The sequence below is a fragment of the Lithobates pipiens genome, unplaced genomic scaffold (assembly GCF_037356315.1).
Source record: "Lithobates pipiens isolate NorthernLeopardFrog02 unplaced genomic scaffold, aLitPip1_a1.2 Scaffold_23, whole genome shotgun sequence".
Lineage (NCBI taxonomy): Eukaryota > Metazoa > Chordata > Amphibia > Anura > Ranidae > Lithobates > Lithobates pipiens.
Window position 1 is genome coordinate 189,945,277 of NW_027507785.1, and position 23,108 is coordinate 189,968,384.

At 45.0% G+C, this 23,108-nt stretch overlaps 1 protein-coding gene across 4 annotated transcripts in view; it reads left to right on the top strand.

Moving 5' to 3' along the window:
- Nucleotides 1-23,108, top strand: part of LOC143928076 (coagulation factor XIII B chain-like) — a 1,173,165-nt gene that overhangs the window by 598,943 nt on the left and 551,114 nt on the right. For all 4 annotated transcript variants that reach the window (XM_077452688.1, XM_077452689.1, XM_077452690.1 and 1 more), the window contains one exon: nucleotides 9,473-9,529. In XM_077452688.1, coding sequence (XP_077308814.1) covers nucleotides 9,473-9,529 — 57 coding nt within the window. The remainder of the gene's footprint in view (nucleotides 1-9,472; nucleotides 9,530-23,108) is intronic.

A 23,108-nucleotide genomic window follows, 5' to 3' on the forward strand; every position in this document is an offset into this window, starting at 1 on the left:
GCGAGCCATGGCCGTGTAAGATCTTCTAAAATGGGCCGAGATTTTCCTTGCCTGCCGCAAGATGTCCTGGACCCCAGGGTATTTGACAAGGAATCGCTGCACGACCAAGTTTAAGACGTGTGCCATGCATGGCACGTGCGTGATTTTGCCCTGTTTCAATGCGCAAAGCAGATTGGCACCGTTGTCACACACCACTTTACCAACTGTCAAATTGAGCGGTGTTAGCCACTGATCTGCCTGTGAACGCAAAGCTGAAAGGAGTGCCGGACTAGTGTGGCTCTTGGCTTCCAGGCACAACAGACACAGCGCGGCATGGCAACGTCGAATAGGTTCTGGGGAGCTTGGGCGGCGCAACAGAAGAGACGCTAGCAGTGGAAAAGGAGGAGTCAGCTGAGGAGGAGAGGGAGGAGGATGGAGTAGGAGGAGGAGAAGAAGAGTCAGGCCTGCATGCAATCCGGGGCGGCAAAACCAAATCTACACGGGTGCCACGGGTTACTGCTTGACGGCCGTCAGAAGGTTCACCCAGTGGGCAGTAAAAGTGATATACCTTCCCTGCCCGCGTTTGCTAGACCACGTGTCTGTGGTCAGATGTATCTTGGCATCGACACTGTGTGCCAGAGATACATTCACCTGCCGCTGAACATGGCCATGTAGCTCTGGGATGCCCTTCTCTGAGAAATACTTCCTTCCTGGGACCTTCCATTATGGTGTTCCAATGGCCACAAATTTGTGAAAGGCCTCAGAGTCCACCAGTTTATATGGCAGTAGTTGGCAGGCTATGAGTTCTGACAAGCCAGCCGTCAACCGTTAGGCAAGAGGGTTATCCGGCGTCATCATTTTTTACGCTCGAACATTAGGCCCACGGAAGCCTGCCTTTTTGCAGAAAAACATGAGCTTGACGTGATGGAAGGTAGAGTGGAGGACAATTGTGAGGAGAGAGGAGAAGGAGAAGTAGAAGACGAGGCTGGACGGTGAGAGCCTGCAGTGTGGCTTTGTGTGTTTCGTTGCTCCCACTCGGCTCGGTGATGGCTGCTCATGTGCCTTCTTAAGGCGGTCGTCCCTAGGTGAGTGTTGGGCTTACCGCGACTAATGCGTTGACTGCAAAGATTGCAGATGGCAACGCTATTGTCAGCAGCGGACATGTTAAAAAAAAGCCCACACTGCGGAGCCATGTGCCGGTGTCCTGGGAGCACCAGATGTGACCGTACATGGTCGATGACTCGCTCCTGATACATTTGCAGTCTGCTTTGTCCCTCCTGTGCAATGTAAGTTAATCCTGCTTCTCCTCCCTATCTGCTGGTCCATATCTCCCTCTGAACTCCCCTCCTCTTCCTCTCTTGTGGGCACCCACGTGACATCACTAGACACGTCATCATCAACGTCACCTTCCCCACCGCTATAAGTAGAGATCTCGGAGTAGGCAGCAACACCGGGGACCAACCTCCTCCTTGGGCTGATCTGGGTACTGTCGTCAGACTGCTGAGTAGTGGTTGTTGCTGCCTCCTCTTCCTGATCCAATTCCAAGAGTGGCTGTGCATCAGAAATGTCTTGATATGGATCCGAAAATAATTCCTGTGACTCAAGCGGAAGGTATGTGGTGGTGGTGGTGTTGTTGGTGGTAGTGTCTTTGGGGGTGCACATAGCAGAGAGTGAAGAAGAGGGTGTAGATCGAGAGGATGAGGAGGGTGCAGAAGAGTAATGCTGAGCGAGCCACTCAACCAAGTCTGGTGAGTCCTTTAAATTATTGAACGCACCTTCTGCAACTTCCCACTTTGGCTCAAGCCTGTTGCTCCTGCCCTACCCCTACCACCCCTGCGGAAGGGCCTGCCACTTCCTCTGCCTGTCATTTTTTAAATGACCCTGTGACAAAACTCTCAGTCCCTATACTGATGAAGGACTGCTGCAGTATAGGGCAGCGGTCAGCAGTAGTGCACCTCAACCCTATGTATTGTGGACCGATACCAGTCCTTATAGAATAGCAGACTGTACCTCACTCAACCCTATGTACTGTAGCACCCTAGACAGACAAAGTTACCAGTCCTTATAAGGACTTTTGTGGACCAAGTAGGTTGTGTGTGAGTGATTAGCAGACTGTACGTCAGTCCCTATACTGATGAAGGACTGCTGCAGTATAGGGCAGCGGTCAGCAGTAGTGCACCTCAACCCTATGTATTGTGGACCGATACCAGTCTTTATAGAATGGCAGACTGTACCTCACTCAACCCTATGTACTGTAGCACCCTAGACAGACCAAGTTACCAGTCCTTATAAGGAGCTTTGTGGAACAAGTGGGTTGTGAATGATTAGCAGACTGCAGCAGAAGGGCAGCAGTCAAGTATAATATTCTTTCTATATTTGGAAGAAAGAATATTATACGTGTACTATTACCATACCACTGATGCCAGTCCTGAAAAAGAACCTTTGTGGAACTAACAGTAACAGCTACTGATTAAACTGACCCTCACTGCCTCACACACTGCTTCCTGCCTGTCCCTATATAAACTGACAAAACAGAGGCTACTGGAACAATAACTGGAATAGCACTTTTGTGGACCTGATAGTAACAGCTAATGATGATGACTAAACTGACTGTCCCTTTCTCTAAACTGACAAAAGACACTCAGGCTGCTGCAACAATCACTAGCACAGCACTACCTATCCTGAACTACACCTAACACCTATACCAGTCCTGAAAAGAACTTTTGTGTACCAAATAGCTAGCGATTTGGGTCACTGTAATCTCTCCCTGCTCCACACAGCAACCTCTCCCTATAGTGACAGAAGAAAGAATGTAAAATGGCCGCCGGATCGGGTGTATTTATAAGTTAGGGGGAATATCCAAGTGTTCATGTGCTGTAATGTCTCAATTGGCTGTTCTGTACCCCATGATGGATATGTCATCATAGGTCAAAGTTCTTTTAAACAGTAAAAGCGGAAGTCCGCCGGGCGAATGGCGCCAATAGTCCGCCGAACGGGCGGACCGCGAACAGCCGAAATTCGCCACGAAGCGACCGCCGGGTGAACCGTTCTGCCATCACTATTTTAGATAGCCAAGCTAAGCACATTATGAAGCATAAGCATAATATGAATACAGATTCCTATCTTTTGTTATATTTAGCACCTGTAAAAATGTAAAATGAGTTATATTAGAAAAAAATATAAAACCTATTAAGGCTTATAAGGTTTTATATTTCTTCTGAATGTGATACCACGTGTTTATTCTAAAATCTCATCTCACTACTATGTTTATATGCAATATCTTTTTTCAAAGTCAAAACCATTGAAAAGGGACTGTATAGCCTAAACATTATCTTTAATGGATATGTATTTGTAGGAGGAGCCTGAGAGGGCTATTTAAACCTCCTCCTCTGTCAGGGCCAGTGTTGTCAGGATTTCTGGGTGATGCTGTCACTCCTGGCTACCTTTGCAGAGCGGCGGTCGGCCTTAGCTATGGTCCCTCCTGTCATCCCTGGGTTCCACCGGCTGTTTGGTGTCCCCCCTTGAAGCCCATGTTCCAGCATCGTGGGGGGAGGCAGCCGCCGCTTCTCCCAGCACTCATGTGGGGGCTGTCCTTCTACCCTCCTCCACCCACTTCCCCCACTACTCTGGCCAGCATGCCGCCCGCTTCTCCTGGCTTTCATGCCGGTGGGGTGTGGGCTCCTGTCATGTGGCACCTCATACTCTTGCCGCCCACCTTCTCCCCATGTACTTAGCTCCACGTGGCAGTCCGCTGTTCTCCCATTGTGGGGGGGAGGGGGGGGTCGGCCGGCCCAGCTCCTCGCTCTCCCCATATGCCGATTCTCCAGGTGTGGGGGGAGGGGGAGGTGATCGGCCGCCGCCGGCTTCCCTTCTCTTCTCACATGGGCAGTGTTCCGCCTGCCGTTTCTCCCTTTGTGGGGGGGAGGAGGGGGATTGGCCACCTGCCAGCTCCTCTCTCTCCCCATGTGCATGTCGCTCTGCCCGCCGATTTTCCCGATGTGGGTGGAGGGGGAGGTGATCGGCCGCCGCCGGCTCCCCTTCTCTTCTCACATGGGCAGTGTTCCACCGTTTCTCCCGGTGTGGGGGGAGGGGGGGTGATCCGCCGCCTGCCGGCTCCTCTCTCTCTCTCCCCATCTGCTCCGCCCACCGATTCTACCTGTGTGGGGGGAGGTGATCGGCCGCCGCCGGCTCCCCATCTCTTCTCACTTGGGCATTGCTCTGCCCGCTGATTCTCCCGGTGTGGGGGGGTTGGCCGCCCGCCAGCTCCTCTCTCCCCATGCTTGGGGGGGGGGGTCAGCACATCCATCCCCACATCTATGCCGCACACCTGGTGGGGGGGGGGGGGGGTCAGTGATCTGCCCCTCCTGCTCCTTTACTCTGGCTCCACCAGGAGGGCTGGCCGCCAGTGCTCGGGGGGGGGGGGGTGTCCATCGCTCCTTTCCTCCCCATGGTTCTGACATCTCTGCAGCTGTGACAGAGGATGTCAGACCACCCATAGCAATCCTGACAATGGCCAGTCATGAGGTGACAGGTCTGCCAGGGTTGCTGCGGTTACTGGTAATTTTGCTTTTTGGTCAGTGTTTGATCGCAGCCAGCGTTTCTGTCCAGGTTCTGTCATAAGCGATTTCTGTCCAGCATTTCTGTCATAGCGTTTTTCTGTCCAGCATTTCTGTCATAGCGTTTTTATGTCCAGCATTTTCTGCCCTGCATTTTCTGTCATAGTGTTTTGTCCAGCGTTTTAGTCGTAGCGTTCTGTCCAGTTTTTTCAGTCATAGAATTCTGGCCAGCAGTTTGTCGTGGCTCTTCTTCTCCTCCTCCTCCTACTCCATCCTCCTCCCTCTCCTCCTCGGCTGACTCCTCCTTTTCCGCTGCTAGCGTCTCTTCCGCTGCGCCGCCCAAGCTCCCCAGAACCTATTCGACATGCCAGGTGAGATGTTGCCATGCCGTGCTGCGTCTGTTGTGCCTGGAAGCCAAGAGCCACACTGGCCCGGCACTCCTTTCAGCTTTGCGTTCACAGGCAGATCAGTGGCTAACACGCTCAATTTGACAGTTGGTAAAGTTGTGTGTGACAACGGTGCCAATCTGCTTAGCACATTGAAACAGGGCAAAATGACGCACGTACCATGCATGGCACACGTCTTAAACTTGGTCGTGCAGCAATTCCTTGTCAAATACCCTGGGGTCCAGGACATCTTGCGGCAGGCAAGGAAAATCTCGGCCCCTTTCAGAAGATCTTACACGGCCATGGCTCGCCTTGCTGACATTCATCGGCGACACAATCTGCCGGTCAGACGTCTTATTTGCGATTGCCCGACGCGATGGAATTCAACCTTCTATATGCTTGATAGGCTGCTCCAGCAGAAACGTGCAGTTAACGTCTACCTGTATGAACTCTGCGGCAGAACAGGTTCTGGGGAGCTGGGGTTTTTTTCACCGCGCCAGTGGCTGCTAACGCGCGATGCATGCAGACTTCTGTGGCCATTTGAGGAGATCACCAAACTGGTCAGTCGCAGCCATGGCGTCATCAGTGACATGGTACCTTATGCCTTCTTTATGGAGAGTGAATTGCGTTGTGTCATTGATCAAGCTGTGGAGGAGCAGGAGCGGGAAGATGAGGAAGTCGCAATGCTGGATGAATTCCCAGGGGGGGCTACTCTGAGACAAGTGAACAACAGGAGTCTGAAGAGGAGTCAGAGGAGGATGGTGCCGGGGCGGATGAGGAGGAGCAAGAAGAGTATGCTTTAAACCTTTCTGGGATCCCTGTTGTTGTGCGTGGATGGGGAGAGGAGAATGAAGAGGACGACATTATCCTGGATGATGAGCAGGAGCCAGACCACCACACCGCTTCCACTTTAGTGCAAATGGGGGCCTTCATGCTCCAGTGTTTTAATAGGGACCCCCGTATAAAAAGCATAAGGGTCAAGGACCAGTACTGGGTGGCAACGTACTTAGACCCCCGGTACAAACACAAAATGGTGGAAATGTTACCGCCATCACAGAGGGCTGTTAGAATGGAGCACTTCCAGGCCTTGCTTCGAGAAATGCTGCATTCTGCTTTTGCGTGCGCTGGCAGAGGAGCAATTCCCACTCCCAGAGAAGGAGTTGCGGGTACCAATCCAACAGCGCCTGCAAGAAGAGGCCAGTTTGAAGATGTGTTGGTGACTTCTGATATGAGGTCATTCTTTCAGCCGACCCATCGACAGGTGTCATCTGGATCCAGCATCAGGGAACGCCTAGACCGTCAGGTGTCCGACTACATCGGGTTAACGGCCGATGTGGACGCTCTGAGGAGTGATGAACCCCCGAACTACTGGGTGGGCAGGCTTGACCTCTGGCCAGAACTTGCCCAATTTGCAATCGAACTGTTGGCTTGCCCCTTGTCTACTCGACTCGCCTAGCTCACGACAGTGTTTTTTTGTTTGTTTTGTTTTTCAAAAACATTTTATTGTAAGGAAAAGAAACAGGGTTACATGCATACAGAATCACTTGTATCATTAACATTGTAGGAAAGAAAAAAGAGAGAGACCAACGACATAGTCCAGTGTATAGTAATATCTTAGTGTCCATATCAAGAGTATCTGGTATCTATGCAATTCAATAGTAAGATAAAGAGGCGAGGCCGTGGTGTAAGGACCAATGTGAATATGATTCAGAGGCTGAGGAGTTCAACTACCTCACATTTTTTTTAATCAAGCACACAGACCTTCTTTCTTCATTTGGCTCACTTCCTTGTACAAAAAAAGCACATCGTACTATATGCCCGTACCCTCCTCTTTGAAGAGGTTGAGCGGTGTCATATATCTACTGGGGCTGCTCATTATGAGGGGCTCCCACCATCCCTGTGCTGTGCTGACTTACTCCTGGGGCTGCTTATTATGAGGGGCTCCCACCATCCCTGTGCTGTGCTGACTTCCTCTTGGGGCTGTACCTCTGCTGTGCATATTATGAGGGGCTCCCACCATCCCTGTGCTATGCTCATTATGAGGGGCTCCCACCATCCCTGTGCTGTGCTGACTTCCTCCTGGGGCTGCTTATTATGAGGGGCTCCCACCATCCCTGTGCTGTGCTGACTTCCTCCTGGAGCTGTACCTCTGCTGTGCATATTATGAGGGGCTCCCACCATCCCTGTTCTATGCTCATTATGAGGGGCTCCCACCATCCCTGTGCTATGCTCATTATGAGGGGCTCCCACCATCCCTGTGCTATGCTGACTTCCTCCTGGGGCTGCTTACGGTGCAGGTGTCAGTGCTCTCTATCACGGTGCAGGTGTCATTGCTGTATGTCACGCTGCTGGTGATCATCTCCTGCACCCTCTTCTTTGCCTACCCTGACCTTCCCTCTCCTCCATTGCCTTCATGCGCTCCACAGTCCTGAATTGTCACAATTTCACATATAAAAAAAGAATGCTTGTAGTTGTCGATCCCAGATTCACCGCATACATGTGTTATGTCATTGGCCATGTGGTGGGACTATGTTTGCACAGCTAGTAATTATTTTGTGGCTGCAAATTTGACCTGTAGGTTTGCCTACGTAAGTTCGCCTCCCATTGAAGTCAATGGGGCCCGCCGCGAATGTTACGGTTCGCGAACTATCGGCCGCGTTCGCGAACCACAATGTTCCGTCGGAAGTTCGTCCATCACTAGTCTTGACTTTTCTGCTCATGTTTCATTCTTAGTTAGGCAACGGGGTATTGTTCTCATGTCTGCTTGTCTGTCATTTCTCTAGTTTGCGTTTCAGGCTGGGCCGTCTTGACATCCATACCGATATCAACCATGCTTGCACTCACTTCCATTAGCCCAGCCGTTGTTGGGGGCTAGTTGTTTGGTGCTGATGTCATAATGATTCTGGATTCCACTCTTAGCTCTGATCTTGTCTAAACTTATTGCCTGGAGTTCTACTTAGGGACATCAGTCCAGTCATCTTCTCCGATCCCCAGCATGTCCCAAGTAGGGGGGGCTTGGGTATGTCTGTATCATGCCATGGGACTATTTCCCCAGGAGGGAGTCTGGCCCACCTTGGTTGAAGATTCTGACTCCGCTGTTAGGTTCAGGCTGTAGCATGACCCGATCGTATCCGGTGGCACCAGGGTCCTGTGTCCGGCATGGTTTCTCCATGTTTGACGATATTATTGCCATGGTGCATGGGCCTTTTCCGCTTACTCCATCACATCCATCAGGTATCCAGCTTTTCGCACTCCTGCTAGTGGTCTTTTTGCCACTCACCCTCTTGGGGGGGGGGGGGGGGGTATGTCTCTGTGCTATTTCACTGGTGTTCATTGAGGTATTTCGCCATCATTTGCAGGGGTTCCTCAGGCCAGGCCTTGTTCCTTTCCCCTCATGTATCCTCTCATTTCACAAGCAGTTCATTATCGGGTCTGGGTGTCGCGGGCATCAGGCTCAATTCAGTTTTTCGGGGGATGTTCAGTTGGGTTCAGGGTAGTGTCGCAGGTTTGATAGGGGATTCCTTCATAGCAACAAGTCAGGAGTCGGTGTGTTCTTTTGCCACAGCGAATACTTTCCGGTTACTTGCTGGATACGTACTGTTGCCATCCGGGAGCACACCTTTATCCATGATGGTTCATTATCTTCCCTTCTTCACCTAAATTTTGTATCTTTTTGCCCTCTTTTCAGGCATACTGACCAGCTAGGCAAAGGCACACCTCAGGCCTTGGTTCTTAGGAGTATCACATTTCCCGCTTGAAGACTTTGACTACAAGTTGAAAGGCTGGCCGTAGGCCAGCCTGTATTTGTAGGAGGAGCCTGAGAGGGCTATTTAAACCTCCTCCTCTGTCAGGGACAGTGTTGTCAGGATTTCTGGGTTCCCATCCACCCGTTCCCCAGTTTTTCATACATTTTCATAGTATTTTGTTCTTATTCTTACATTCAGGGTATGCCCTCTTTTCAGGCATACTGACCAGATAGGCCAAGGCACACCTCAGGCCTTGGTTCTTAGCAGTATTGCATTTCCCGCTTGAAGACTCTGACTACAATTAAAAATGAAAGGAAATGTATGTAAAACAACAAACAACTGAAATTCTAACTCTTTAATGAAGGTGGGGTGGGGGGGAGCCAATACAGATTCTCGCCTAGGGCACTGGAGACCCTAGGTACACCTCTGACTTATGGTGGATATTTGGAAAATCCCAGAGTTCTGCTTTAAATAGGCTGAATGGCTGCTGCCAATCACATGCATCTGTCCATCCAGCTGCAAGAATCTGCTGATTCTTGTGGCTGGAATCTGGTGGCTGCATGTAAACAGCCATGTGAAAGGGGTCTAATCTTACATGAAAAATAAAATTAAAGAATTACAAAAAAAAAAAAACTATTGAATAAAGAATCATAATTATAGGACATATAAGTTATATATAGCATATGATAATGCATGCATTTTAATTGCATATGCAATGCTAAATGTTGTTTTCCCCTTGTTGCTGAGCCTTTTGTATCCTTCCTTTTAGCTGTCGATTTCAGCTGATTATCTCTTTATTTTTCAGATGAAACAAATGAGGAGTCTACTTCTTTACCTTCCTTACATTTTACCGAGCTGAAAGGTATTTTTTTTTTTTTTTTTTTAGTTATCTAAACAGCATGTAAATGTCTTAAAATGTGTCCACTTTAACTGACAATGAATGTACTGTAGTCAGTTATTGTACGTGGGATTTTTTTTATTGAATACACATTACACTATCCACCTGAATATGACCAGTTCCTGACGTGCAGTAGCATTTTTCAGTATTGATAATATACGTGTAGCGCTACCCCTGTAGGAGCCACTTAAGTTTGTTCAGTTGGTTACTCTGCCTTTCAACCCCAAGAAGCGTCTCAGCCCCTACTGGCACACCTAACAAGGTGGTTAATGGAATAGTACAGTATTGACACACAGACATAGTTCAAACTGTTAAGGTTCTCAAATTTACTTAGTCAAGAGAAAAGGACTTAAAATGGTATTAGTCAGCCAAGCTGTGGATAAACAGTCAAGACTTGGTTGAAGCAGTTTTTTAATCTGCTGCTATAAGGAATCAGCAATAGAAAATAAATTATACCAACATGTACATTAATAAACAGTAATGAATAAGTTCCTCCAGGGCCGGACTGGGAATGAAAACCAGCCCTGGAAATTATTACATACCAGCCCCATAGCATTATTATACCAGCCCAGAAGCATAACGTCATTATTTTCTTGTTCATAAAAGAGAAAACCACACATTTTAAAGCATATTTGAAGAGTGCATTATATATGGATAGCACACATATAAAAGCACATAGGGCTATATATATATATATATATATATATATAAACAAATTACAGTTAAAAGTGGAGCAATCATCAAGAACAATCCACTTATTGCTATGGTGATATAGAATAATCAAAGATACTTCACAGTATGGAAGACGTAAACATTTTCAAAACTTTATTAACTTAACATAAATAAATTGCTCACAACGACACTAAATATTAGTAGATAAATACTACACATAAAATAAAAAAAAAAGGGCAAAATGTTTTACTTAACAGTAATTAAATATTGTAACAGTTACAATAAACTGTTTGAGATAATAAAAAGTGCAAATATGTTGCTCTTAATTCTGTAACAGTACAAAATGTGCAAAAACTTTTAGAATTTCGACAAGTCAGAATACCTTGAAAATTAATTTAGAAAGTAAAAAATGTTTCAGATGTACCAATATAATGGCAAGCAACTCAACAGTTTTCAAAAAGTAATGTTCAAGTATTACTCAAAAAAAGTAAACGACTTAACAGTAGCTACAAAAAAAAAGTGCTCATTAACTTTTAGGAGGTTGCAATGTGCAAACTATCTTTTAAAGTTTTAGAGGATAAAATATGCAAAAACATGTTTGTAAACATTGTAAACAAATAACTAGTCCATTTAAAATTTAGAAAAATGGAGATTAACCAGCATTTTAATCCTCAGACATGCTTGTAATGTTATGTAAACAACATCCCTTATAGCAACCTGCTTTTTGAAGCCAGAACATCAATGATGGTTTCATTGCTTAGTTCAAGCAAGGCATCTTTTTCCATGGACGTGAGCATAAAGGCCTCCAAATGTGGTTGGGAGAGGGAATTTCGAAGTCTGTTCAAGATATATTTCAGTTTTGAAAATTACCTTTCACATGCTACTTGAGTAGAGGAAAGTGTCAGTGTCAATTTGTATGCATTAAAAAGTGAACTATACGCCAGACTGTATAAGTTGTAACGCAGTAACACATTGTAGCAGCATGCTATACAGTTCTTACAAGTTTTGCACTTTCCATTTTGATCACTAACAGTTGAGTATGGCTGTTCCTCAGTTTCAGCGATCAGATGAGAATGGATGGCGTCTTCATCTTGACCTTCATTGTTAGCATGTGTAAATTCTTCATCAAGAGACATTTTCAATCTTTGCCACTTTGATGAAAAATCAAGTAGCTCACTTTGTAGTTTCTCTTTAGTTGCCGTGGAGTCAAATTTAAATTTAATTACAAGACTGCTCAGTCGTTCTAATGCATTGTTCGGAAGGTTTAGCAAAATATCTGCAAAATTTCTGGGATCCAAACATGCCAAATCTGCAAATAGCTGACCATGTTTTGTAAATCGGCTCTGCAGACTATTAATAATCTTGTGTAAGGTCACATTATATACCTCCACCCTGAACTGATCACTTGCCAACAAGATTGGTTCATCTACTGCAAGCTCACCAGCCATTTTTTTCTTTCTATTCTTTTAGTTGGTGAAAAGTCTTCCTCAATCACAACTTTGCAGTCAGTTGTATCCAACCTGCCATTTGCCCAGACTGCAAACTTCTTTGCAGCATCTATAATCATTTGAGAATCATGATGATGTGCTTGTAAGTTGTCTACCGTTTGACACCATTCGGTATGCCTGCAGTATATCCATACCCTGTGTTTGCAGGTACAAGGATAGTGGAGTGGTATTCTTGAAAATAAATAAGTAAAGCTGTGCTGTTATACATGTTTTGAATTTCTTGAGAAAGTTCCAGCCTTGTATCTTATGTCTGCATTAAAATGATCAGAATATGATATCGCTGCCATGGTCTGGATCAAATTTACAAACAAGGCTCAACTTGGATCATTAAATGAACCAAACACTTTTGTAAGTGCTGCATCTGTAGACCACCATCTTGTTTCTCCAATCACACAAAGTGATCGAAATCTTTCTTCCTGAGACTTATCCCGCCATACATTCATCCGGAGGTAAGATTCACGGATAAACACAGCACATGAATTTAAAATGCCGAACAATGTGACATCCATCATCACCAGATTTAGAACATGTGCATAACACCAAACATGAATCTGGCCAGGCGCTTTTTTACTTAGCCCCGTGCTGAATCGGTTGTACTGCCCCTGCATATTAGATGCTCCATCTGTTGAGTTCCCAACACAGTTTGTAACTTCAATTTCCATGGATTCCAATACATCACAAACCAGTTCACACAAAGCCTTCCCTGTCGTGGATGTGCAATTTACCACCGCGATTAGACGTTCATGGACCACATTCGTGACATATCTAATTATAATTGAACACTGGTCTGAGACATTTATATCCTGCATTGTATCTAGCTGAATTGAGAACATGCCAGCATCTCTGATCTCTTGGGCAGTACCTTTTTTTTAAAAGTGTTGAAATTACACAGATGATATTGTTCACTGTCGTTTTAGAAATGAGTGTAACAAAGCCGCCACGTCCTTTGCTACTCGTTGCACCTTGATGCTTCTTTTTACTTTTTTTAATAACTGTATCAAGGTGATTTTTCAGCAAGGGATCAAACTTGCTTAGGAGTAGCAAAATCTCCAGGAAATTTCCATGGTCCAAATTTTTGTCATCTAAAGTATATGCTGCTTCAGCTGTTGCCCTATAGCTTAGACCTCTTTTTCCAATCAGCTTGATGGTGTCAATCACTCTCTCTAGGATGGCACGTTTTTTCTCTTCACTTCCTCCTTTCTGGCTGTTTGTTTCTCAAAGAAATGACTAGATATGTCCATATTCTTTGATCTCATCAAGGAGGATTCAGTGCTATTATTGTGGCGGTTGCTTTTTTCGTGCTCTTCAATTCTCTGATACATATGTTTTTCATCAAAGCAACCATCAATAAAAGCACTGATGTCTGTCTTTCTATTGAAAGCAAGACACACCATGCAAAAAAAACCACCATGCCCATGCGAATAGGTCAACCAGTGACGCTTCTTTCCATCCTTCCTCTCATATAATTTTTTCAAATTAAAAGCATGGACATCTGGTTGACGTGGATGAAACTGGAAGAATGAATCCAAATTTTCAGATTTTGGTCTAAGAAACCACATTTTATCATCAGCTGTGTCAGGTATGCCCTCATTAATGCCCACTACTTCTGGAATCTCTTCTGCTGCTAATGATTTGTCCACAATTTCTTCTTCATTTTTTTCATCCGTTTCTGGCTCAATAGGAGGTTCAATACTGTGGTGAATATCTTCACATGCATCAGTATCCATATCCACTTGTACAGTGCTAGGTATTGCTGTGCTACAGCTAGCACTACTGTCTTTATGTGGAGATGCATGTGGTAAGTCATGCTTTGTTGCCACTGACTTAAACAAGCTACTGACTTTTTGATACTGGTTTGCAGTTTTTTCTAAGAGTTTTTTCTTTTTTTCACGTTTTTCTGCACCTCCTTTCTGTTTTCTTTTACCTTCACCGTTCTTATCCATTTCAATCACTAACAAAAAAAAACAAACATGTTTCCTAAATTTCTCCTAGATCAATCATAACTGCACATATTTCCAAATCCTCCACTTTCTACATGACAGTAACCATGATTGTGCTCCCAATCCTCACACCAGCAGCGCGTACTATCAAATATTCATAATATGCTTTACGCGTACTCCTCCCACATATCTGGGAAAGCATGCCAAGCCTAGGAAAGGGAATTGCAACTGGAGCTAACAGAGGATCAGTGGGGGTACATTTTCACTATTGCCCACAAAGGCATCACTAAATGTCTCGATCCAAGAGAATAACTATAAGACCCTCACTAGATGTTATCACACACACCTGTTATGCTTAATAAATACCACCCAGACACCCCCAACACTTGCTGGAGATGCTCCAGGGAACCTGGATCACTACCACATATTTGGTGGTCATGTTAACTAATACAACCTTTCTGGTCTCAGGTTCATGAAACAACAACACAAATCTCCACCTACTCCCTGGAACACTCTCTAGCCCAGTTTATCCTCCATTACACCTGTACAGTCTTACAGTAAGTCTCTGGTTATCAGGGTGGATAAAAATCAATGGTTTTAAAAAAATAAAAAAATATTTGTTTGATTTTTATCAAATTTATTTTAATAAAATGCTTTTGGAGTAAAAATCTAAAAGATAGTTTTCTATTTAAGATGCATTAATTATTTAGCTTATTCAACATGAAATGGAGCTTAGTTATGTAGCATGAGGCTGTATATTCTGCAATATTTTCATTTTTGGTAAACTCATTCAATGAATCCAAGCTCTGCAAGATAACATGCACTGCATTGGTGTCACAGTAACCATGAACAAAGTTCAGGAATATTACTTATCCCATTGTTTTGCAAATCTTTGTACACTAAAAACTGTATTCACTGTTTTACTAACCTGACAAGCTTATTATTCTAAATAGGAAACCTTAATTTTGTTTGCAAATATTAAAGATTCTAACTACCAGCAAGAATGAGTCCTTACATTTAAAGAACACCTGTCATTTCAGATCCACCATGGCAGCGCCTGTTAGCGGGCATCCACTCGCCTGCTGCCCCCACGTCACCCTAACCTTGTTGTGTCACTGCCACATCACCAGCCGTCCCATTAAAGTGAATGGGACTCACGGTGAGTCAACCGCGGGTCAGAAGAGGAGCCGCTGCGGGATAGAGATGACAGTTGCTCTTTAACCACATCCCACCCGGCCACTGAACACATACGGGCGGGTGGGCGCTTCCTCCTCCTAAATGGACGTTCAAGAATGTTCCTCAGAAGGAGGGGGATCACGCGTGTGCATGCCCCTGCAGCAGCGCAATACCGATGTGCTTGTGTCACTTCGACAATCACAGCCGGCATGTGATGTAAATAGAGAGTCATTTGCTAGGCGATCGGCTCTCCTCACACGGAAGCTGTCAGTGAGGAGAGGAGAGCGGATCTCTGCAGCCGGCTGGTGATCAGTGAGTATGAGCTGTTTTTTTACAACTTTTTACACACTGATCACCAACCTAGTGTCCCCACACATGTCCCAACACAATGTAAACACAAAGTCCCCAAAATAATGTCCCCACACACATGTCCCCACAGAGTAAAAACACCTATCCCTCACATATATAACAGTAAAATCACACGTCCCAATGATCATCTGCACACATCTGTACATGATCACACAAACCTACTATTATACACTTAACAGGATTTTTTTTTACCAAAGACATGTAGCAGAATACATTTTGGCTTACATTTATGACAAAATTAGATTTTATTTTATTTCTTTTAAAATAGAAAGAAGAAAATATTGCTTTTTTTTTTCCAAATTTCCGCTTTTCTTTCGCTTATATTGTAAAAAATGTAAAAATGAGTCATGACTTTTTTTTTGCCTGGGAGTGGTCTGAGCATGGCTGAGTGAGGGCATGCAGAGTCTGTGCTCCTAGCTGAACCGTCAGTCATAGGCGATTTGCACCTGAGGATCCCGGAATGAGCGTACCTAGACAGAGAGACACGAAAACCTCGCGCAGAGCGGCAGGGTGCAGTGCTCCACAACCCGCTATACAGCAGTATTTCTCCCCGAGGCGGATGTCTGCCGCCGGGCACATCGCGGAGACTACGGACGTAGCAAAACCCCGCGAGGTGGTGAGCGCTCGGACAAACAGGGGGGAGATGAAAAGCTCAATCGAGGCTGGGAACGGCAGAGAGGAAAACGAAGGAGCCACCCCTCGTACTAAACGATCGGAAGTGGAGGCGAGCGCGCGAGTGAATAGGGGGGAGATGGAAAGCTCAACTGAAGCTGGGAACGGCAGAGAGGAAAACGAAGGAGCTACCTCTCGTATTAAACGAACGGGTGCGGTGGCGAGTGTGCGGACGAATAGAGGGGAGATGAAAAGTTCAACCGAGGCCGGGAACGGCAAAGAGGAAAACGGAGAAGTCACCCCTCGTAGTATACGATCGGAAGCAGAGGACCTGAAGAGTTTAATCCAGGCTCTACCAACGAAAGCCGATATAGAGGCTCTCATCAAGAGAGTGGAGGAGACACACCGCGCTGAGATCCAACAAATACACACAGAGATCCAGGTCATTTCCGACCGCTTGATAGCGGGGGAGGTAAGAATATCCTCATTTGAAGGAAACATGGAGAGAGTGGAAAAGGAGAGCAAAGAGCAGGGTGAGATGTTGGTGGAGATGCAGCTCCAGATCGAGGAACTTGAAGACCGCAGTCGCCGCTGCAACTTGAGGCTCCGAGGTGTTCCAGAAGTCGCTGAGCAGGAGGACTTGCAGGAGAAGGTAATGAGAATTTTTCACATGATTTTAGAGGGTAATGTCCCGCCCAACATGGATTTGGACAGAGTACACAGAGCGTTAGGGCCTAAACCAGCAGACCCGCAAAGGCCCAGGGATATAATTTGCCGCCTCCATAGATATGCGCATAAGGAGACTTTGCTGAGGAAGGCATGGATGGCTGGCAATATTGAGATAGAGGGTTCGGTAGTGAAGCTCCTACCTGACTTATCCCGGGCCACATTACAGCGTAGAGCACAGTTGCGTACTGTCTTGGACTGTGTACGGCGGGAGGGACATACATACAGATGGAAATACCCTCTTGCTGTGGTAATAAGAAAAGGAACATCTACATGCACACTGAGACTATACAGCGATCTTCCAAAGTTATTCGCCTTTATAGGTGTGGAGCCGTTCATGGTATCGAACTGGAGACTCCCACTCTCTCAGCTACAGAGAAAAAAAACGGAAAGTACAGGAGGGAAAGAGAGGGAGTGAGAAAGATGAGAAAGACATATCACGAACAATGAGACTTGTGTTAGAAATTACGCTAAATTAACTCATATCCCTGAACCTGACTTTTTTTTTTGTGCGCCTGCTGGGGCTTTCCCCTCTTTGTTTCCTTTTTTCCTTTTTTCTCGTAGCCTCATCCCATAGGTTTTCAATCTGTCTAATCACCCTTAAGAAGTATGGGAAGAAAGAGATATGTTTTTAATTTCTTTTTTGGATTAGGATGAAGGGAGGTGATGGGGACGGGGTGGGGGTGGCGGGTGGGGGGGGGGGGGGGAGGCACAGGTGGAGAGTCTAAGATAAACATACAAATAAGATTAGATAATTATAATAAAGGGGGGGGGGTCCAGGTCCCTGGGGGGGACTTACATGACCTAGGTTCCTAGAAGAGGTAGTCACTTAGGAGAGTACTATAATTCACTAGGGATAAAGAGGGGGGAAATGGGGCGATAGGGGTTGCAGTGGTTTCTTCCCCTTTTTTTTCTAGAAGTGTTGGGAGGTGGGGGGGACTTAATATATAATAATTTTTTTTTTTCTTTTTCTTTTGGTTTTTTTCTTTTTTTTTTGGTGTTGGTGTTTTTTGGTTTTTTTTTCTTGGGGGAGGGGAGTAATGGATTTGGAGGGACAGTAAATATATATATGGTGAATGATGGTGCTCAGGGGATGGTTGAGACTTGCGAGGGTAGAGAGGGTGGGATAAGGAGGGATAATGGGTAGGGGGGGGGGGGGGAGTACATAGAATTAGAACACAATAAACAAGAAACTGTGGGGTTTTTTTTTTTGGATAAATTAATAAACATGGTTAATCACTAATCACCAATCACTAATCACCAATATTAGTAATCTTTAACACCACCACTAAAAAAATAAAGCACATAGCTAGGGACCTGGGGGAAACGGAGGGTTTACGGATGGGGACCAGACCCCCCTACCTGAATTTAAGGACGAATAAAATAACTTTATAAGATGTGGCCTTCGGCTCTGTCCCCCCCCCCCCTCTATGCCTTTTCTCCCTCCCCCCCCCCCCGCCTTGTCTCCCCTCACCACCTTATTTTTTTTTTTTTTTTGGGGAAGAGGAATGTAAGGTATTATATTGTATTGTTCTTTTATTGTATTAATGAACGGTTCTTTTGGAACAATGTTAATACACAATATGGCTCTTGGAGAAAGTAAGAGAGAAATAGAGAGGAGATGTGGAAAATGGGAAAGGGGGGGGGGGGGGGATTGATATAAATTATATACCGTATATACTCGAGTATAAGCCGAGATTTTCAGCCTCTTTTTTGAGGCTGAAAGTGCCCCCTCGGCTTATACTCGAGTCACCGCTGTCTGACTGCTCGATCAGCGTATCGAGCAGACAGACGGCGGACATTAAAATTCAAAAGCCGCGCCTCCTTCTCCGCCTCCGCCTGTGATAGGCGGAACACTGAATTTCCCAGCAGTCAGTGTTCCGCCTATCACGGACATCCGCTCATTCTCATACTACGGACGACGATGAGAGGATGTCCGTGATAGGCGGAACACAGGCTGCTGGGAAATTGAGTGTTCCGCCTATCACAGGCGGAGGCGGAGGCGCGGCTTTTGAATTGTAGAATGGCCGCCGAGAAGAGCGGCGATCCATCGGCACGACACGGGACGGAGGAGGCACGGGACGGAGGAGGCACGGGACGGAGGAGGCTCGGGACGGAGGAGGCTCGGGACACAGGTAGGCTGGACACACACACACAAGGCTGCACGGACACACACACACAGGGATGGATGGATGGACACACACACACACACAGGGATGGATGGATGGATGGATGGATACACACACACACACACACACAGGGATGGATGGATGGATGGATGGATGGATACACACACACACACACACACACACACAGGGATGGATGGATGGATGGACACACACACAGGGATGGATGGACGGACACACACACAGGGATGGATGGGTGGATGGACACACACACAGGGATGGATGGACGGACACACACACAGGGATGGACGGACACACAGGGATGGACAGCCATGTCTCACCCTCGGCTTATACACGAGTCAATAAGTTTTCCAGTTTTTTGGGGGTAAATTGGGGGCCTCGGCTTATATTCGGGTCGGCCTATACTCGAGTATATACGGTATACAGGAGAGGCTTAAGCTTTGGATAAATATAGAGATGGGTACATGTATGGATTCGCAAACACAGGTGCAGCTGTGGATGTGTATGTCCATATATGTATATGCAAGGGTGTAGGTGTATATATGTAAAAGTATATACATAGATGGGAATGGACAGACATAATTAACCTTGCCTTTATTATGGCTTCTGTCTCCTTTCTTTGATACCCCCCCCTCTCTCAAAAGAGCCATGTTGGAGTAGATACAATCTGTGTGGAGAAGTAACAGGTGATTGCATGAAAACATGATATTATAAAAGACTGACGGAGGGCACGGGGGAAGCTCGCCCAGGAGCAGCCAAGCACAACCACAAAACCCCATTAGGTAAACACTCATAATCCGGAGGGTCCGGAAACTGAGTGGTTAAAAGCAGTAGAGCTTTGAGATTCGTGGGGAGACCGTTGGTAAACGGCTAACCCAGGGATTGGTAGTAGAAGAGGGAGGGAGGGAGGGAGGGAGGGAGTAGTAGATTGGACGGGAGGGAGGAGGGTGGGAGGGGGTAGGGTTAGAGGGGGTTTCTCCCCCCCTTTTTTTTTTTTGCACCTTTACCTGTCTCTGCCTCTTTCCCCGAGGAGATATGGAAACTTTAAATATTATGTCCCTGAATGTAAAGGGACTGAACGTTCCGGAAAAAAGACGAATGTTATTTCATGATTTAAAGAGACTGAAGATAGATGTAGCGTTTATTCAAGAAACACATTTCAGAGAAAATAATCTTTCTTTGCTGAGGTCTACGGGGTACCCAACGGTTTACCATGCACTTAATCCGATTTCTAAAACTAAGGGAGTTACCATCATGATATCAAAAACAGTAGCATGGAATCATAGGGATTCCAGGATAGATACAAAGGGAAGGTATCTGTTTGTAAAGGGGACTATAGGAGGGGTAGGAGTTACATTAGCAACATATTATGCCCCCAATATACAACAAGACCTCTTTGTTAAAGAGATACTTGATAAACTTATGGAATTTGAAGAAGGACAGTTGATTATGGGGGGAGACCTTAATATCCCATTAATCCCCAGTGAAGATACCTCATCAGGGACATCATCAGTGACACCTAAAATAAGAAAGAGGATAGCCCAGGCATTAACAGAAATAAAATTGGTAGATATATGGCGATTATTACACCCCAAGGAAAGAGATTACTCTTTTTTCTCCAATCCGCATAGAGTGTACTCACGGATAGATATGTTTTTTATCCCGCATAAACAATTACCCTCAGTTAAGGAAGCCACCATTGGTCTAATTACCTGGTCAGATCATGCTCCAATTTTTTTAAAATATAATTTAACGGGGAAAAAACATTTAACTTCTAGGATGTGGAAACTTAATGAGAGCCTCCTTCAGGATCCTTTAGTCCTGGAGGATGTCAGAAAGGAGATAAAAATTCTTCTTTCAGGAGAATGAAGGCCCAGAAAGTTCCTTGGGAACAATCTGGGAAACGCATAAGGCAGTAATCAGAGGAGTATTGATTAAGCATGGAGCAAGGATTAAGAAGGAAAGAGAAAACTAAGTTAACAGAATTATTAGTAAAAATGCAACATCTAGAAGCCCAACATAAACATGCCCAGAACCTAGAAGTCGAACAAGAATTAATAAGTACACGTAGGCAAGTCACAGATCTGCTACAGTACAGAGCTAAAATGGCAATTCAGATAGGACGTAAGTGTAGCTATGAATCCGGCAATAAATGCGGAAAACAACTAGTGAGAGCATTACGGGAAATACAATCCAAGACATACATACCTATAATTAGGAAAAAAGGTGGGGAGGAAGAACGGGTGCCAGAACAGATTGCTGGTGTGTTTGGCGATTTCTACTCCTCACTGTATAATCTGAACTTGAGGGCATTAGACCAAGCTAAGATAAATGAATACATAAGATCAAGTGAAATGCCGACTCTGACAAGTACTGCACGGGAGGAGATGGAATCCCCAATCACACTAGAAGAAGTACAATACACGATAAAACAGATAAAAAGTGGGAAAGCACCTGGCCCAGATGGACTAACAGCCCAATACTATAAGACACTTATGCCGGAATTATGTCCATATATGGTTAAATTGTTTAATGAAATAGGAGACATATCGACTTTCCACTCAGATACACTTAAAGCTACAATCACAGTGATACAGAAAGAAGGTAAAGACCCGAAACAATGTGGAAGCTATAGGCCAATATCTTTACTGAACGCAGATTTGAAAATATTTAGCAAATTACTAGCTTTGAGGATACAACAGTATCTGCCCTCTTTGATTCACCAAGATCAAGTGGGATTTGTCCCAACAAGAGAATCAAGGGACAATACTATTAAGGCCTTAAACTTAATACATACAGTTAACTCTACCGAGACCCCCTGTATATTTCTGGGAACAGATGCAGAAAAGGCTTTTGATCGGGTGGGGTGGAGGTTCATGTTTTCGGTACTCCGACATATAAAGCTAGGAGGGAAAATGATGGGCTGGATAACAAGCTTGTATGAAAAACCTACAGCTCAAGTAAGAGTAAATGGAATGGTATCTACATCTTTCCCAATAACAAACGGGACCAGACAGGGATGTCCATTGTCCCCTTTGTTATTCGCGTTGACCCTTGAACCACTTCTATGCAGAGTAAGGCTCAACAGGGATATCCAAGGAATAACTATAGGAGAAATCCATAATAAAGTTGCAGCATATGCAGATGATATGCTTTTTACAGTGACGAACCCGATAATTTCGCTCCCAAATTTATGTAAGGAAATCGAGACATATAGTACACTATCCCAATTTAAAATAAACTGCTCCAAGTCAGAAGCCTTAATGATAGCAGTCCCAGAGAAAATGACGAGATTAATAAAATTAAATTATAAATTTAATTGGACAGACTATGGCTTGAAATACTTGGGAATAACGATCGCAACAGACTTTAATAAGATATATGAATTCAATTTCGCACCAGTATTGAAGACGGTACGAGGATGCCTGGAGAGATGGCACAGGGGAACACATTCCTGGTTTGGAAGAAATAATATAATCAAGATGAATATTTTGCCAAAACTCCTGTACCTCCTCCAGGCAATCCCAAGAATTTTTTTTAGAACTATACAAACATTATTTATGAAATTTATCTGGGCAGACAAACAACCAAGGATACGGAGGACATTATTAACATTACCAAAGCAATATGGGGGGGGGATTAGCAACACCAGACATATTTAAATATTACCAGGCAATACATCTAGGTAGATTACTTGACTGGTGTCGACACGGAGATCAGAAAATATGGGTAAAATTAGAGCAAGCACAATGTAGGGAGCTACTACATAGAGCACCTTGGTGCTATAGAAATTTGACTTCAGATACGAAGCTACACCCTACAATAGGACCCACATTACAGATATGCTATCATCTCTTAGCTAAGAATAAGATATCGACACAGAACTCACCTCTAGTCCCTATATTGGGTAACCCCCGATTTATACCAGGCATACAGAAAGGACCTTTTGAGAAGTTGATTAAAAAAGGAATATATCAAGCTTCGCATTTCGTGAAAAAAGGTAAATGGCCAACAATGCAGGAGATGATAGATAGAAAAGGCCCCTTTCAATTAGATTTCTGGCAGGCGGCACAATTAGGACATTTTCTAAGGACAGAGATAGCGCCAGAGCTATTAGACCGAGACTTTATGCCATTTGAGAAACTCTGTACGGAAAAGGAACCAATTACGCATGTAATCTCGAAAATGTACGCGCTACTGATTAAACCCGTAGAAAATTTTCAGTTACCCTTCTTTCGGAAGTGGGAAATAGACCTAGGAAGGATTTTCTCTGAGGAGCAGAAGAAAAAGATGATACAATCAATCTTTAAAACAGCAACATGCACAAAATTACATGAAACTAATTATAAAATTATTGCACAGTCGTATAGAACACCAGAAAAACTTCAAAAAT